This window comes from Hypomesus transpacificus, chromosome 3 (genome assembly GCF_021917145.1).
Source record: "Hypomesus transpacificus isolate Combined female chromosome 3, fHypTra1, whole genome shotgun sequence".
Lineage (NCBI taxonomy): Eukaryota > Metazoa > Chordata > Actinopteri > Osmeriformes > Osmeridae > Hypomesus > Hypomesus transpacificus.
The window spans coordinates 13,971,390-13,988,450 of NC_061062.1; the positions used below are offsets into that span (position 1 = coordinate 13,971,390).

At 49.2% G+C, this 17,061-nt stretch overlaps 1 protein-coding gene across 5 annotated transcripts in view; it reads right to left on the minus strand.

Annotated features, from left to right (window-relative positions):
• Positions 1-938: 938 nt before the first annotated feature.
• cdin1 (CDAN1 interacting nuclease 1) overlaps positions 939-17,061 on the minus strand; it is a 32,310-nt gene continuing 16,187 nt past the window's right edge. For 2 of the 5 annotated variants that reach the window (XM_047017720.1, XM_047017728.1), the window contains 6 exons: positions 14,592-14,664; positions 6,771-6,850; positions 6,293-6,342; positions 3,931-3,998; positions 1,662-1,727; positions 1,142-1,325 (listed from right to left, as the gene is read on the minus strand). In XM_047017720.1, coding sequence (XP_046873676.1) covers positions 1,216-1,325; positions 1,662-1,727; positions 3,931-3,998; positions 6,293-6,342; positions 6,771-6,850; positions 14,592-14,664 — 447 coding nt within the window. In that variant the 3' untranslated portion in view covers positions 1,142-1,215. Of the gene's footprint in view, positions 1,326-1,661; positions 1,728-3,930; positions 3,999-6,292; positions 6,343-6,770; positions 6,851-14,591; positions 14,665-17,061 lie in introns of all 5 variants that reach the window. The other 3 variants (XM_047017702.1, XM_047017693.1, XM_047017711.1) reach the window with 3 other exon arrangements.

A 17,061-nucleotide genomic window follows, 5' to 3' on the forward strand; every position in this document is an offset into this window, starting at 1 on the left:
TGCTCCGCCTCTACCTCCCCACCTCTCTCTCTTTCCCCTTCTCCACCGCCCCCCCGCCTGGTTACTAAACCTGGACGGAGATGTCTCCATGTCGTCCTGTGCCGCGGAGCAGCTCGTCTCGGCCAGCGAGTAGGAGACGCCCCCGCTGAGGAGGCAGGCTGGTGGGCAGGCTGGCCCAGCGGCAGGCTGGCACGACCAGGTACAGCCAGGTACATCCATGTGGGTTCCATTAGGCCTGTGCAGCAAAGCCAGACACACCACTCTACCACGCCAGCATTCTGTTCAAAATAAATCTTGCACTTCAAAAGGCACGGGAGAGGCGGCTGATGGCACTTTCTTCTAAAGAGCACTCGGCACCATGGCACATAGAACCACTTTATACTGGAATACTGGAATCCTTTTTTGTATTTGTATATTTTCGTTCAGGCTTCTCGTTCTCCTTATTGGCGTAGAAAAGGGGACTTCCCAGGAAAGCGGAATCCACAAACAGCCTGTTTACACCCCCGCACCCTCCGCTCTTCCTCTCTTCCTGACTCCCTTCATCCCGATGCTGTTCTAGTTTTTTGTCAATGGATCCAATTTAGTGTTCCTCCCCGGGGAGGAACCACACGGCTCCACTGGGTGACTCCCCGGCAGCCGCCTGGAGAGCTGCTGCTCAGAGACAACGCCGGAGGTCTGTTTACACACACACACACGTGCACACGCACGTGCTTCCTGTGAGGAAGAGGTCGTTGAGCATCAGGCCTCTGTCCCCCCGAGCGAGACACCGCAGAGGGCCTGCATCTGACCACGGCTTCAGATGGACGGACAACAGATGGAAAGGATTCATCTTCCGTCTACAGTCTTTCCTCTTCCCAGACAGTGTGTGTGCACTCTGGCGGATGACACCCAGCCCCCACCCCCCCCCCCCCCCGCTGGGGGGGCAGTTAAGGGAAGAATTGGATATGGATACCGGATAACTGGATATGGCCAGTTAAGGGAACAGGGGTAGAGTCTTTGTGTGCGTCTGTGTGTGTGTGTTTGTGTGAGTGTGTGTGAGAGAAAAAGAGAGATCAGTCCAGTGTACACAGACAAAAACAACCCGTCTTTGTGTTCGGCCAGTTCAAAAGCAGCTGGGAGCAGCCAGAGTATCACCAGAGACATGCAGCTGGCTAACGACTAATGACCAGGACCTGGGGTGTGTTAGCGAGAGAGATGTCAGGTGTGCTCAGCGGCCTACCTGTTCCAGTAGCTCCAGAACTGCTCGTTGAGGTAGGTGCGGTGGCTGTGGTCGTCCCCAAACGAGGCTTTGCTCTCGATCCAGTGGACAATGTGGCCTTCGACAGCTGGTCATGAGGGAACAAGGGGCAAACACAGTGAAATTAATTTACAGACTTATTTTGGCAGCAAGGTCAGAGGTGTGTGTGTATGTATGTGTGTTTGTAGGTGTACTGTATGCAATGTGGATATTCGTCAATGCCTCACATAATCCTGTCCTTTCAAAAATGGGAGGTTATGTAAAAAAAAACACAAGCGTTGTTTTGCTGCTGGATGGACAGTGATTGACAGGGTCGCCGAACTAGGGGTTTGAGGGGACAAGTGGCATTTCCTGCCAAGAACTAGACTTTAGCGTCTGTTTCAGTTGAAGTAAAACAATGACATTTTGTAACCCGAATACGCACCGATCGGCACCTCCAGGATGATGTCAGGCGTCTTGTCGTAGCCTCTGGCTCGCAGCTGGTTTTCGTCTGACGGAGAAGAGAGAGAGCTTCTATAAGCTTCTAGAAGGAAGGCGCTGGCCAGCACTGCGTACATGCACACTCATTTCAAGGAAATGGGTCATATTGAAGTGCTGTATGTTCTCAAACTTTTTTTTCATTTGACCCCATTGAAATTGACCCTATACAGTAAACCGGCTTCCAGATATCACCCCCCCCCCCCACAAACCCATCCCCACATCTTCACCAGGACACAGATATAACAAATCCCCCAGTATGGAGAAAAAAACAAGAGACACAGAGGACTGCAGAAACACTGGGACCATTAGCTGCGTCTGACACTTATTTGCTGCCACTGCACAAAAGAAATCTATAAAAGCTCAGTAACTCCACTCCTCTCCTTCACTCTCCACTGGCTGTTGGCGGGCCTTATAAAGCAGGAGGGTGGGAGGGCGGTGGGCAGGCCCGGTGTTATAGCCTGCGTAAGCCTGACCCCGGCTCGCGTGTGCCACAGCCATTGTCCTTGACTCCTGGTGCGCTTCGACCATTATCCCCCCACAACACCTGATTTCTCCATTAAATCTCTGGCTGACCAGGTCATTCAATTCCGGGGGCCTGCCTCTCCGTCTCCAGCCAAGCTCAACTAATGGGGCGTGGAGGGGGTGGGGAGGAGGGGAGGGGGCATGGAGGAAAGTGAAGGTCTCGGTGTGGCAGCCAGAAGCCTGTGGTGTGTGTCTGTGAGGGGGGGGGGGGTTGAGGCTGGGGAGTTATAGGCCCGGGGCAGGGTGTGTGGGATGGAGGGAGGGAGGGAGGGGGAGGGAGGACTATGGTAGCCTCTCTCTTCACACCTACAGGGCAGTTGACATTGTCAACTATCTTCTTTTTCTTTTCTTTTTTTACATCACCTTTGATCAAAATTAATGGTCCGTCCCCCCCCAAATATGGGGGAGGGGAGAGTTTATTTCCAATCCATTTATCAGGCGGGGCTGCCTCTATGCCCCACCCCCCCCTCACCCCCAACCCCAAACTGTTGACAGCTTTAGAACGGGCCGTCCGCGTGGCTCCTGCAGAAAGGTCAGCACTTCAGGTCCCAAATAAATGATATGCTCTTAATGACAGGGGGAATGACTTTCTTTTTACATCATTCATCTGAGTGAGCAGATAGGGATGGAGGGGGGGGTTGTGGTGGTGTTCGGGGTGGGGGGGGTCACTGAAATTTCCCCCATCAAATTTCACACCTGGCCACTCTCTACCTTGACCTAGTATCTCTGGATGAGACAACTGGAAAACAGCCTTGATCAGCGACAGCACAGCATCCACTGAGATGGAGAGATGAAGGTGAGGGCTAAGATGGCTGACTAAGACGAGGGTCCAACAGAACCATGCGCAGAGTGATGACCACCTGGCAGGGTGCGTGACCACAACATGGGCAGACAGACTGTTTGGATGTTGGTATTATAAGCCACTGAGCCACCATCACCACTGAGACAAACTACATGTAAACCTCTCAACCAAATGCATGTAAACCTCTAGACTAAATACTCGTAAACCTCTAGAGTCTAGACTAACTACGTGTATATTTCTAGACTAACTACAGTACCAAAAGCTATATCAGCCTGTTGAGGAAGACAGTTTGATATGCATTAAATATTTAAGTAGGAGAACCATCTCCATGACTCTACTCCTCCCCCTCCCTCCTCTGGTAAGCAGGTGTAAGGGATCGATGGAGGAAGCATCTATCAAAATGACTATTTTGTAGATGATTTCCAATGAAGACAACCCTGGAAGATGACATATTAGAGCTACAAACAAACATTTGCTGCACCTTTGAAGCTCTCCCCCATTAAATATTCATCACAGGCCGGCTGCATACATTAAACATGGAATGGTATTAGATAACACGCTCCTGGTGGGGAGCCAATCAATGGCAGATCACGCCCACTACATCAATCATGTCCAGGTCTTGTCTGCCCTGACCACAAACAGAGCAGAGCTGGGCTGACCACTGGGAAGATAGGGAGAAGGGGGGGGGGAGAGAGAGAGAGGGATAAGGGGGAGGGAGAACAAGTAGTAGGAGGGGAGGGGGTTAAATAGAGGGGAGACAAAGAGAGACAGGGAGAGGAGAGAGAGATAGAGAAAGAGAGGAGGAATATAGAGAGAGAAGGGGAGATAAAGAGAGGGGAGGGAGAGCGATAGAGAGACATAGAAAGAGAGGGAGTGGAGAGAGACTTACCAAGGAAAGACAGGTTCCTCTCCTTCAGCTTGTTACGAAGCAGAACCTCATGTTCCTGACCAATAGCGCTGAGGGGGTGTGGTTAAGGGTTCCAACATACTGTGAACAGGCACTGAGGAGCATATTTAAACCCAGTGTTCTTATACAGGATTGAAATTCTACAGAAGAGATGTGAGAATTCCACCTTTAAAAAGAGGAGTTCACATGGCACTTGTGAGCTTTACTTAAAGCTGCAATAGGTAACATTCTAAAATAAATTCAAGGTGATTGACAGAGGTTTCACAAAATAAGCCAAGGAGGAGATCCCGCCTCGCCGAAGACCATTGGCTGGAAGAAGATTACTTGAACATGATCGGCTGGGAACTAAAGGGACGGTCGAAAAAATTGACATTCCACTGGCACTGAGCTGTCTTGTTGGGGGTCATTAGCTTACACAACATGTTTATAGCGGACGAAACCTGTTTATTTTTTTTACAGAAAAAATATGACCTTCTGTACCTTTAACGGATGGTTGCTGTGGAAACATTGAAGGTATATGGGTATACAACCGCTGGAGTGTTTGCATGATAATCCATGAGTGGTGTAGGACGGGTCATTTATCACACTTCAACTTGAACACATCACAAGTACATGACCACAATGAGAGTATGTGTGTGTACGAGGGGGGGGGTCATATCTGTGCAGATAAAGAGTTCCGTTCCTCCACCACACACACACACAAATCACTTTAAAAGTCAAGCGATTAATGTGTATAGCCTGAGTGACGTGCATGGTGCCGACACACACACGCTCGCCCGCACGCACGCACACACACCCACGCAATGTTGTGATGTGGAGATGGAGTCGTCCTCCAGAAGTGGGGCGGGTATCATGAACCCCCAGTGGCAGGGTGACTGAATGTGCGCCGACGCTGGAGGCAGGAGTGTGAAAGCAAGGTAAAGAGGGGGGATGAGGACGGAGGGCAGGGTGGGACAGGGTTGACTGGCCCTGAACACAGGACCTGGAATGTGCCCCCCCCCCTCCCCCCTCCCGCCCACCCTCCCGAAACACTCCCCCCTCTCTAGTGTGGTCCCCAGCTGCCTGCTTCTAAATAACACAGACCCCCGAGCCCACCCCTGTGGTGCTGCCGTGCCAGCCCTCATCTGCCGGTGTGGAGGAAGAGAGAGAGACAGAGAGGGAGAGCAATATAGACTGAGAGAAAGAGAGACAGAGAGTGTGAGAGACAGAGAGTGTGAGAGAGAGAGAGAAAGAGAGAGAGAGAGAGAGAGAGAGAGAGAGGGAGAGAGAGAGACAGGGAGGGAGAGCAATATAGACTGAGAGAAAGAGAGACAGAGAGAGAGAGAGAGAGAGAGAGAGAGAGAGAGAGAGAGAGAGAGAGAGCGAGAGAGGGAGAGAGGGAGAGAGAGAGAGAGAGGGAGAGAGAGAGACAGGGAGGGAGAGCAATATAGACTGAGAGAAAGAGAGACAGAGAGTGTGAGAGAGAGAGAGAGAGAGAGAGAGAGAGGAGAGAGAGAGAGAGAGAGAGAGAGAGAGAGAGAGAGAGAGAGAGAGAGAGGGAGAGAGAGAGAGAGAGGAGCGAGAGAGACAGATGGAGAGAGGGAGAGAGAGACAGAAAGGAAGAATGGGAGAGAGAGACAGAGAGGGAGACGGAGGGAGGGGGGTCTGCTTTACATTGCACTGGCATGCCAAGAACTCTCCATGGTGCTGATGGCTGTGAGAGCCTGCCTCTGTTGTTCATCACTGTTTAAGAGCTCACAAAAAGAAGACAAGGCAGGCCTCTATCTATTACAATCACTCACGGTGACATTCAAGTCATATATAAGAGAGTATTTAATCAACCTACAAAAAAAAAAAAAATGGTGTAATCGTGTTATTTGATCTTGAATACCACATCCAAAACACACACAAACGCCATGTGGCATTCAGATAAAACAATAAAATAATGAAAACAAAATGGCTGTCTCCCACATGGCTGTACAGTATGTATGTCAAAACCTCCTCCTGTGCTATGCAACAGTGAGCCAGGCATACTCAACAACCAGAGAGAGGGAGAGACGTTTAGATGAACCTCATCTTCTCCTCTCCCCCTCCTCTTCCTCCTCCTCCCTTCCTCCTCCCCCTCCCTCCTCCTCCTCCTCCTCCCTCCCTTCCTCCTCCCCTCCTCATCCTCCCCTCCTCCCCTTCTCCTCCTCCCCTCCATCCATCGCTGGCTCCCCACCCCCTGTGAGCAGTGAGGATGACTGGGCGCAGGCAGGATGGAACACTCCCTCTCTTTTATGTCAGGTGAGCTCCCAGACACACTCTCATCCCTTCCAACAGCTCCTCGTCAATTCCAGACTTAAAATTTGATGGGAAAGGATACTGTTTGATGCAGTCTACCAGCGGCCCATAACAACAGTCATTTATGGTGCACTGAAAAGGAAGGGGGGAAAGAGATATGACGTGGCGTGAAAGGAGGAGGAGGAGAGGGGGGGGGGGGCTACAGCCGTTAAACAGTGGAAGCGAGGGTGGGGCTGAGGGGGCACGGGAGACGGGAGAGGACTGGCAGGCGTGACCGACGCCGACGCCCACGTGACTTTATTGGCGAACCTGTGAGTGACGGTTAATCTGGTCGTCTCCTTCTACAACACACACGGCATGTCTGGAAACCCACAACTGTTTCGCCGACTCACTGTGTCACCGTCTTCACCGGGAGTAACGCTTGACAAACTGCTGTTTATTTTGTCTTCCATACATTATAATATTTTGTGCTATTCGCAAACAAACAAAAAGGAAAAGAGATGAAATGTACGTTATGTCGGATAAGTTAATGGAAGCCAAGAAGATACTGCGTTATTTACCTGGTAGATGTGGTTTGCTAGAGCTTGGTCTGGAATCAAAGATGGCTCCCGGAGCATGCTGGTGAGCACTGGCTTGGAGGCTGTCAGGAAGAGGAAGGGGAGAGATGGAAATAAAAAGAGAAAGGGTGGGGGGGGGGGTGAGATAGAGACAGGAAGTGAAACACACAAAAATCATGATATACTGCAAGCATTCCAGCCACTAAACTGAAACACCCGGTTAGGTACACCATGAACTGAAGACATCCCAAACTCTTCATAAACTCGGACCAGAAAGAGACATGGATAGATGATGAAATCAGTACATAAAGACACCGAGAGACAGATTTACCATCGTTTACACTGTCTGCTTAAGCTTTAGTCCACCGGCTGGCTGACTGAAGCCCACAGAGATGTTCCATAGATAAACGTCACACTCCACGAACACAGGGAGCTGCATGTAGTTTATCTATGTTATGAACGATGACTATTCTGCATCTCTCATTCGCATTCAAGCTTCACTAACGGTATAAATCAGCCCTACAGTCCACTAGATGGATTCCCCATTACTGCCACGGCAACAAAATCCTTCAATCATTTTCGACGAAAAGAATGAAATGATGAAATGGATTGTATCATTGTGTGACGAAGCTGTGGTGTGTCGTTTTGATGATATATATGGCGTAGGCACGCTTCCAAAAGACGCCAAGCGCTACTGACAAGATGAGGTGTGCGTCCGTCTGGGCCTGTGTCCATAGTGAAGGGCGTTAGGGGACACGTGTACACAAAACACACAGACCCTCAGATGTGGGTCAGAGAAGCTACCGATTTCATTTGAGGTTTTATGAAGGATCGGATGAGGAGGGAATGGCCTCCCATGAAATAAAGTCACCCTGAAGGACAGAGGTTTTATAAGACCTGACTCTCTATACTAGTCTGTGTCAATAGCTCTCTGCTCCTTCCGGAGAGATCTTGGCGAGAACGTGTCAAACATTTCCTGTTTGTGCTCTCTCTCTTGCTCTCTCTCTCGCTCTCTCTCTCTCTTGCTCTCTCTCTCGCTCTCTTGCTCTCTCTCTCGCTCTCTCTCGCTCTCTCTCTCTCGCTCTCTTGCTCTCTCTCTCTCTCGCTCTCTCTCTCTCGCTTCCTCTTTACTCCTCATTTTTCTGGTAGATTGGTGCCTCGGCGGGTAGATCCATACCCTGCTCCAACAACATGCCGCACGGCGATGAAGAAAGAGGGTTGTATTTTCCCCTTGAGTTAGGACACCTCATGACAAATGATAATGGATAATCAATATAGCTGGGTTGGGGTGGGTGGTCGGGTGGAGAGGGGGGGGGGTGGTTCAGTGGCGGAATATGAGGCAGCAAACTTTATGAAGCCGGGAGACATATTACTCCCCAACAACACTTGTTTTCCTTTAACAAAGTCGCTTCACGACCGGCCCTAATAATCTGAAAGAAAATCAAAGCACCGGCGACCACATCAGCAATATTGGCAACGTATTCCACTTTAATGGCATTTTGATTGATTTTTTCTTCTTCTTCTCCCTCTACCTAATGGTAGTTTTATAGATTCGACGCTGCTTCTGCAAAACACTGGTGAGTGTAATAAACCTTCCCCGAAGGCAAAACGGCGTCCGTTAAAGCTCTTGTCTCGCTGGCGCCCGTAATTGGAGGTTGACCACAGCACTGCCACGTTCAGGTGGCTCACATAAGGGCCAAACCCAGCCTCATCCTGGTACATACAACCTCTGTGTCGTTCATCCCAGATCTCCAGTTCTGCTTTGTGGGGGTGGGAGACCAGATCCTCCGATACCTTCCTCTCCCATATGAGGGAGGGGGGGTGGGAAGGTGTGTGTGTGTATGTGGGGGGGGGAAATAGCCCTAAAGAGTGTGACCTTGCGGCTGACATTGTAAGGGTTTCAGCCGAGTGTTGACCTAATGAAAATTGAGGGCTGGGGAACCGCTAATAAATCAGCCTGCTTTTAAAATGAGTTTACCCTAATGCTCATTCATCACAGGTCGGGGGACGCCATTGGCAGAGGCCCCCGGATCCAACGCCGCCGTCATGGCCATACACAAGCAGTAAATAACAACATGCCTGTTGCGTCTGCCTTCCTGCCTCCCTCGCCTAATCCTCGTCGCAGCCTCCGACATCGTCGCACATTTACTGAAGACACGAGATCTCACTCGTGCGGCCTCGCACGGCTGCACGCCACAAGACGCACACGCACGCACACACACGTGCATAACAAGCATTGAAAACAGACACAGACACAAAACAGAATAAACACACACAGACACAAAATACACAACGCAACCCTCCCCCGCCCCCCTTCCCCCCCCCACACACACACAAGCATGCACAAAGACAAACAGACAGAAAACACATTATGACACCCCCCCACACAAACTGCTGCACAACCATGCACACATGAGGGGGGGGGGACTAGTACTACAGTCTCAAATCTAGAGAACAAAGCCCTGCAGCCTTAACACCTTGTAAACATGCACTCAAATATACAGTCATTGTCCCATGTTGGTGTAAATTGCGACTGAGGTATCACATGGTGTACATGTGAGGAGGGGGGGGAGGAGGGGGATTATGGATGTGAAACAGCTCACCTCCACAGGGATTTGCTCAAGAAAAAACAGCTAGTGTAAACAAAACACAAAACACCCCCTTTTATCGGTGTATCATGCGCATACACGACCCGCACCGACGATAAAGCACCGACGCTACAAAGTAGCCCGCGACAGCGTGGCGTAACCTTTCATGAGTTCTCTTTTTTCGCCTTTCGGAGCTTTCTCAGTGTTTTTGTTGGTTTTTTTCACCAGGGTGGAAAAAGTCATTATCTAAATCTAAAAAAGCGTCTAGGAACCTCATTAGGAAGCACCATTTGTTGAGGGAGGACCATAATCAACAGTAAAGGATGACTACAGTCATTGGGTCTGACACTGATGAGCTCTCAGCCAAGTTTGTTTATTAATTAAAAATATCGGATTTTTTTCTTCTGCGTGTGTGCAGCAGCTGTGTGTGTGTGTGTGTGTGTGTGTGGGGGGGGGGTATAACGTTCACAAATATATACAATAACCCCCCCACCCAACAACCCCCCTAGTTCCCATGCACGAGCCAGTGAGCTGAGGAGGATGGGGGGGGGGGGGGGGGGGGGGGGGGGGGGGGGGGGGGGGGCAGTCGTTCATCAAACTTCATGGAGCAGCGGAGAGAGAGAGAGAGAGAGACGGGGGCTCCTGATAATGTGCGCCTGCTAAAGCTGATTTTCCATGATGAATCTCGGAGCATATAAATTGGCTAATATCTGAAAACATTTACAGATACTAGAGGAATTGACTACTTGTGGGACATGATGGATGGGCCTCCCCGACACCAGCGGACAGCTCTGCAAATCTCTGCGGCTGCCTAAAGCCCTCATTTGATTTTCCAATTTACTCCTTTTAAATTTATCCTCCCGCTTTGAAAAAAAGAAGAAGAAGAAGAAGATGGGAGAGTGGAGGGTGGGAGGGAGAAAGAACGCCGTTGTTTTTTTTTCTCATCTTTTTTTTCTTTCTTCTAACGTATCCTGGAAAGGCTGGGGTTGGGGCTGGGGCTTAATCCGAGGCCGGGGCGAGGGCTGGCTGGTGATGTGAGGTGGTATCGTCGGTGGGGGAGGAGCCTGCTCACAGGAGAGGTTAGTGGGGCAGAACTGAGCCGTTTCCACTTGATTTTTCCTGATAGTGGTGAAATGAGAGCAGATGCGTGTTTGTGTGTGTGTCTGTACACGCTTGTATGCACTCGTGTGGGTGTGAGTGTGTGAGAGTGCGAGAGGGTGTGTGTGTGTGAGACTGTGTGAGAGTGTGCGTAATAACAGGGCTGAGCTGTCTCTACTCCAGAGAAGCTGTGTGGGTCAGGCCATTAGACGGCAGCAGGGTCTGACTGCAGCTCCTCTGCTGAAAATAAGTCATTAGTATACTTGTCAAGTGAAGTGCCACACTACTGCTTACCTCGCCTACATCCAACCTCCCCACACACACACACACACCTCCTTCCCCTACTTCCTCCTTGCTAATGAAGTGCCCTTACTCTCATTATTCAAGAACAAACAGCTAGTGCAGAGTGTGCAGAGTGGGTGCTCCCCCCCCCCCCCCCCCCCCCCCCCCATCACGGCTGTATCGCCTGCAAACAGGAGAGGCTCGTCTTGGGGAGGAGGGAGTCGGGGGCACAACGGTGCTGCATGGAATCTGGAAGCACAACATGATAACACAGCATCTATCTGCATCCTTCGGCTCACTTGTAGGGAGGGACGGAGTGAGGAATGAAGAGATGGAGTGGGAGAAGAGGAGAGAGAGAGAGAGAGAAAGAGAGAGAGCTCACGTCTTCCTCCCTGGTCTAAGGGCGAGTTGGCAAGTATCGTCAAAAGCTGACCTGCGCCTTAGCACAACGTCGAAGACTGTGTGCGGTGAGTATTGCAACACGCATTAAAGGGTAGGCCATATAAATAATGATATATGTACTACATATTACACACACACAATTACTCCACATTATAGTGTGTGTGTGAGTGAGTCCATACACTGTGTGTAATTTTTTTAAAATCTCATCCCAACATAATTAAATTCATATTTATTGTGTTTCTGATGTGGACATATTTATATTTTATTATGTTGTGTGTATGTTACATGTACACACAACACATAAAAATGCTTTTATAGTCAAGGTACCAACGGAGAGTATCCCAATATGCACCCTTATTTATGTGGCCCAGTATTGTGCATCCACCTGCATCCACGTGCATTTGAGTAGACCTGGACCAGGACCAAAGAGACCTGGACCAGGACCAGAGAGACCTGGACCAGGACCAGAGAGACCAGGACCAGAGAGACCTGGACCAGGACCAGAGAGACCAGGACCAGAGAGACCTGGGTGTGTGGCCCTCCCTCCCTCCCTTCTCCCTGCTCTGTCCCCAGGACCCCGGCTGCATCATGGAGGTTGATATCATATTCAATATGTGATCAAAACTGCTTTGAATCAAACGATTGATTTACACAAACCACCAGGTAGCCCAGAGTGACCGGTGCTTTCTCCGATCCCTGAAAAAGCATGAGGAGAGTGGGATGGAGGACGAGGAGAAGGAGGAGGAGGAGGAAGGGTCGGGGGTCCGGGGGAGAAGGGGGGGCAACAACCAGCAAGACAAAACAGGGAAAAGACAGAAAACAATTGAAAACTCTGTATTGATCTGAGGCTTGTGATTGTACATATATTCCACAGTCCCAGAGGCCCCATTCCTGTGTCTCTTAAATGTAAAGGGAAAGAGAAAGAGAAAGGGAATAAAAAAAAGATAGTGCTCGGCAAAGACCAGTCGTTCACCCAGGTGGGGGTAATGTCCCTTATATAGAAGTCTATTGATCTTCGCCGTCCGCCTGCTGCCCTCCCGCCGGACACACACACAATTGCACACATACACACACACACACACACACACACACTCGCAGTAAGGAAAGCGTAGTAGTCCAGTGGGGGGGCCAAATGATGGATACGCCTGCCAATAGCCCAGAACAAACCTGTTAGCTAATTGCCAGCAAAGACAATTATCCTTGCATTGTTTCATAATGGAAAGACATTACAGAAGTCTAATATACACAAAGGGAGATTGGATGGCTTGACCGTGGAGCTCGCGTGGGCTGCATTTTATTGCCAGAGGCCAGCCAGGTCACCATGGAGAAGGGAACCAACAGAGGTGGTGTCAGAATTAGAAGTTAGCCTCCCAGCCTGGCTGGCTGGCTGGGTACACAAACAACGGCCACTGTCTGGGAAAGCGCGAGTTTCTGAAGAACAGGAACACTACAGTCAAATGTGCCCATATGAAAGTAAAACGACGATAACAGCATGGCACTAACTTTACCGACCCGTAACATTAGGGTACACAGTGTTCAAATAAAATTGAAATATAGGATGTATAAAATGTTAGCTGTTAACTGCTGTAAAAAAATCCAAAGGGCCTCCCTGGGGAGCGTGGCGAGCTGGCTCCAGTGGTGCTGCGTGGATGTGGATGCCGTGCGAAGCTCTCCTGGAAGAGAGCCTTGTTCTACACGTCTCTACCCTCCGCTGTTGTGACAGGCGGCGGATAACGGCGAGTCCAAAGCAATCACAGCCTTGACTTTGACAAATGGCTTCGCTGTGGCCAAGTTGAAAATAACACACTTCCATCTCTCTCTCTCTCTCTCTCTCTCTCTCTCTTGATTAAATTGGAAGACGCCGAAGACGCGTCAGGCGGTTATGAAGAGCCTAGCGATCAACGTCGTGTGTGTGTGTGTCTTCCACGGCGCGTCTGTAGATATGCTATTTAATCTCTGTGTATGAGTACTTTCGTGTGAGAGAGAGACAAGGTGGGGTTGTGGGTAGAAGGAGGGGGTGGGGGGGGTGACAGAGAAAGAGCGAGCGAGGGAAAGAATGGAGAGACGATCCTCCTAGACCAGGACAGCTACTGTAGGGGAGCTCGTCACAGGGGTTTGTCTCTGAACCACCTCCTCTACACCAACATGCCGACAAACAAGGACCATCCTCCGGGGCTTTCTATACTGTTTTTTTTCAAAAAGTACATGACTTTACACTAGGGTGAGAACTGGGGGCAACCCAACAACAAACAGGCTATACTTCATCCAGCCCCTTTCTTAATAACAAATATTTAAAAAGCAACAAGACAAATGTACATTAATGGTGTGACTGTACTGTGTGGAGCACAGACAGACAAAGACAAATTACAGCTGGTGGCATGGCTCACTTGGATTAGAGTGGTAAATATTACTCATAAGCCTTTTACAGACGGCTGTACAGAGTTCACTTAGCAACCTGTTTTAATCATGCAGATGACACTTTGAAAATAACTTTTCTCAGGTTGGCAATGGACCTCCTGGTTCCAGCGCACATCATTCCCTCCATCCTGTTGCTCGTTGTACAGTAATGTCAGTATCTGTGTCAGTGTGGCAACACATTGTGTGCTGGCAAGAAGACTGTAATGTTTCGATTTCATGCTGGCAAAGTTATAATTCTGCACGTTAGCAGTTTTAAGCTTCTTCTGTATTTATCTAAACATTGGTGGTCAGAATTCTCAGGATTACATGAACCAATCTGAATATTTTATAAAATTAACACTACATTGCAATGTAAAAACAGGGAGAGTATACTGTACACCACATATTATCAAAATAACATGAATTAAATGGTCAAATCAACACTGCATTTGACCACTCATGAAACCTCCCACTGTGAGGAAAAACTGACTAACCAGCTGAACTCAACCACACAGTTCTCTTAATATCATCTATTTTTATTTCTGTGAAATATCATGAAAAAAATATTTGTGTCTGGAATTCCTCTCTTTCTCTCAATGTTGGCTATCCATCAGCGGCAGGTAGAAACAGTTTGCTTTTTCTGTCGTACTCTCTCTTCAATTCCATTTCCTCCTTGGAGTCCAATGGGGGGACGGGGGCATGGAGGGGGGGTGAAGGAGGGAGTGTGGAGGGGTTGAAGGGGGACGGGGGGACGGGGGAGGGGGCGGAGGGTGACATCAGGGGAAGGTTATAAATAACACAGACGGAGTGAACGAGCATTGATCTAAACAGCAGTTAAGAGGTGGGTGGTCTTTCCCAGTGCCTAATTGTCAGTCATCTGCCCCAGGTAGTACTGTCAGTCTCCTGGCCTGTCTCCTATTAAGACTAGAGAGGGGGAGGGTGGGGCGGGCGGGCGGGCGGTAGGGGAATTAGGTGTTGGTGGTGGGGAGGTAGAGAATAGAGAGGTAGAGAATGATAGAAAGGACAGGTTGAGAGAAGATAGCAAGGTGTTACTCACGCGCGCCGCCTTCCTGGTCCTGGAGGAAGCGGTCCAGGATGATGCGGGCCATGAGGGCAGGGGAGAGGTCCACCTGGGGGAACAGCCACAGACCTAGTGAGGGCCAGGCTGCCTGGTTCCCCTGCTTGGCTAGCTCATGTCTAGGCTCACAGAGGAAGGCCTATACCTTTTCTGAAGCAGTTAAAGAGACCCAATTGTACTGTCAGACCTATTAGAGTCATTCCCACAACTCCCTTCAAATGTATATGAATGTTTCTAAGTGAAGTACAGAATTACACTGCTGGAATAACACTGCCAGTCCACTTTCAGGCTGACGTCACAACGCCATGTGATGATAACGATTTTAAATGGCTCCAAATTATTTTGTCACGTTTCAACAACCTTGACCCAACTTTTCGAGAAGCCTTGCTTAAATGAGCCTTTGTGAGGCTCTTATTGCCATAACCTCTCTGCTGGGAACAAGGGAGTTCCACTTAGAGCCAAACTTCTCTGTGAAATGCCTTCATCTCTGTGAGGACCATATGGAAGGGGCTTGCTATCATCTCCTCTGAACAACAAGAAGACCAACCTAGAGCCACAGAGCTTTAATCATATTAAAATTACCACAGCAACAGCCCAGTCACAGGACACACCAGAGGGACCGTGGGAAGCGTTGTGCCTGATATCACAGGAGAGGAGAGGAGGAGAGGAGGGGAGGGGAGATGAAGGAGAGGAGAGGAGAGGAGAGGAGAGGAGAGGAGAGGAGGGAGGGAGGGAGGGAGGGAGGGAGGGAGGGAGGGAGGGAGGGAGGGAGGGAGGGAGGGAGGGAGGGAGGGAGGGAGGGAGGGAGGGAGGGAGGGAGGGAGGGAGGAGGGGAGGGGGGATGAAGGAGAGGAGAGGAGAGGAGAGGAGAGGAGGGGAGGGAGGGAGGGAGGGAGGGAGGGAGGGAGGGAGGGAGGGAGGGAGGGAGAGAGAAGAGAAGAGAAGAGAAGAGAAGAGAAGAGAAGAGAAGAGAAGAGAAGAGAAGAGAAGAGAAGAGAAGAGAAGAGAAGAGAAGAGAAGAGAAGAGAAGAGAAGAGAGGAGAACGGGAGTATAGGAAAGGAAAGGAGGAGATGAGAGGAGAGGTCCTATGGCTGAAGCCGTCTTTGAAGGAGAGACACCTTGAGAGGTGCCAGGCCTAGGCTGCAGATCAAGGAGCAGGCTGACAGGTAGAGGAGCTGTAATGGCTGATTGAAAGGCCTGACTGATTGTAAAAGAAGAACACGGCCCCTAACACAAAGCTGGAGCATCCAATGGCCAACCTTCAAGCCCTCACCCCCCTTATATCGCACTATTTATTAAAGCCGGACAACATTATTAAAACAAATCAAAACACGTATTTCAAGGAAGAAAGTTTCGCTATTTAGACCGCAAGCAAGGCTTTTTTATTGAATACAGCATGAAAAAAACGATACATATACAAACTGGTTCCTCTATAAAATGAAAAAACAAACTCTAGATTTTACCATTTCCAACTTCTTTGTTATGAAACACTGTATTCCTTTAGTCTCTGAAAATCTTTCCTCTTGTTAGTATAATTGGGGCCCCAAATGAGAATTTGCCCTCAGCTTGTATTGAGATTAGAGTGTTTTATGTCCTCTCTGTAGCTTCTGAGTAGTGCTGGAAGCAGAGAGAGCTCGGTTTGTACAAAGCCTTTTACCAGCGGTAGTATTTGTTAACATCTCCATAATTCTGCATACAAAAGGCAGTCGGCAAAAAGACCAAACATGTCTACAATTATTCCAGGGATCGGGGGAGACAGTCTTCATCTTCATTAAGGCTCGGAGAGAGGGTTCTCTCCTACATGGCCTGCGGCTCTTCCTTCTTTCCCTCTCACACTCTTGTTTCTATCTCTCTTCATCTCTCTTTTCTCAACTTCTTTCCTCTCTCTCTCTCTCTCTCTCTCTCTCTCTCTCTCTCTCTCTCTCTCTCTCTCTCTCTCTCATTCACTTATTATTATGAACTCGCTGGATGAAGAGAGAGAGAGCATCTCTCTTCTGCTAGCACACATCAGGGCTGACACATGAAAAATGGCGACATTACCGGCACTGGCCCAGACTGAATAAGGACCACCTGATTAGTTCAGGTGCTTGCATCTCCCTAATTTTCATATTAATCATTTGAGTCCATCTTTCCCTTCCTCAAATCAGATCAAGGCACGTCGTGAGTTGAAAATGTGACTAAGATTCACAGGCCCTTGAATGCTGCTGAAAATAATTACCGTCGAGAGAGAAACTCCAGTCTGGGTTTTATTATCCCCTATGCTAAAGAGTTACGCTAACATTCTGAGCCCTCTGGCCTAAAGCAAGTGTGTTTAACCTTCCCTCACATTAGACACCATAAAAAGCTACACGCACACACACAAAAACTTTTATAAAGCCTACTGTATATTCAGAGAAGACGGCAAAAAAATTGCTAGTTCTCATCAATGTTAATCATTTTCCCTAGTTG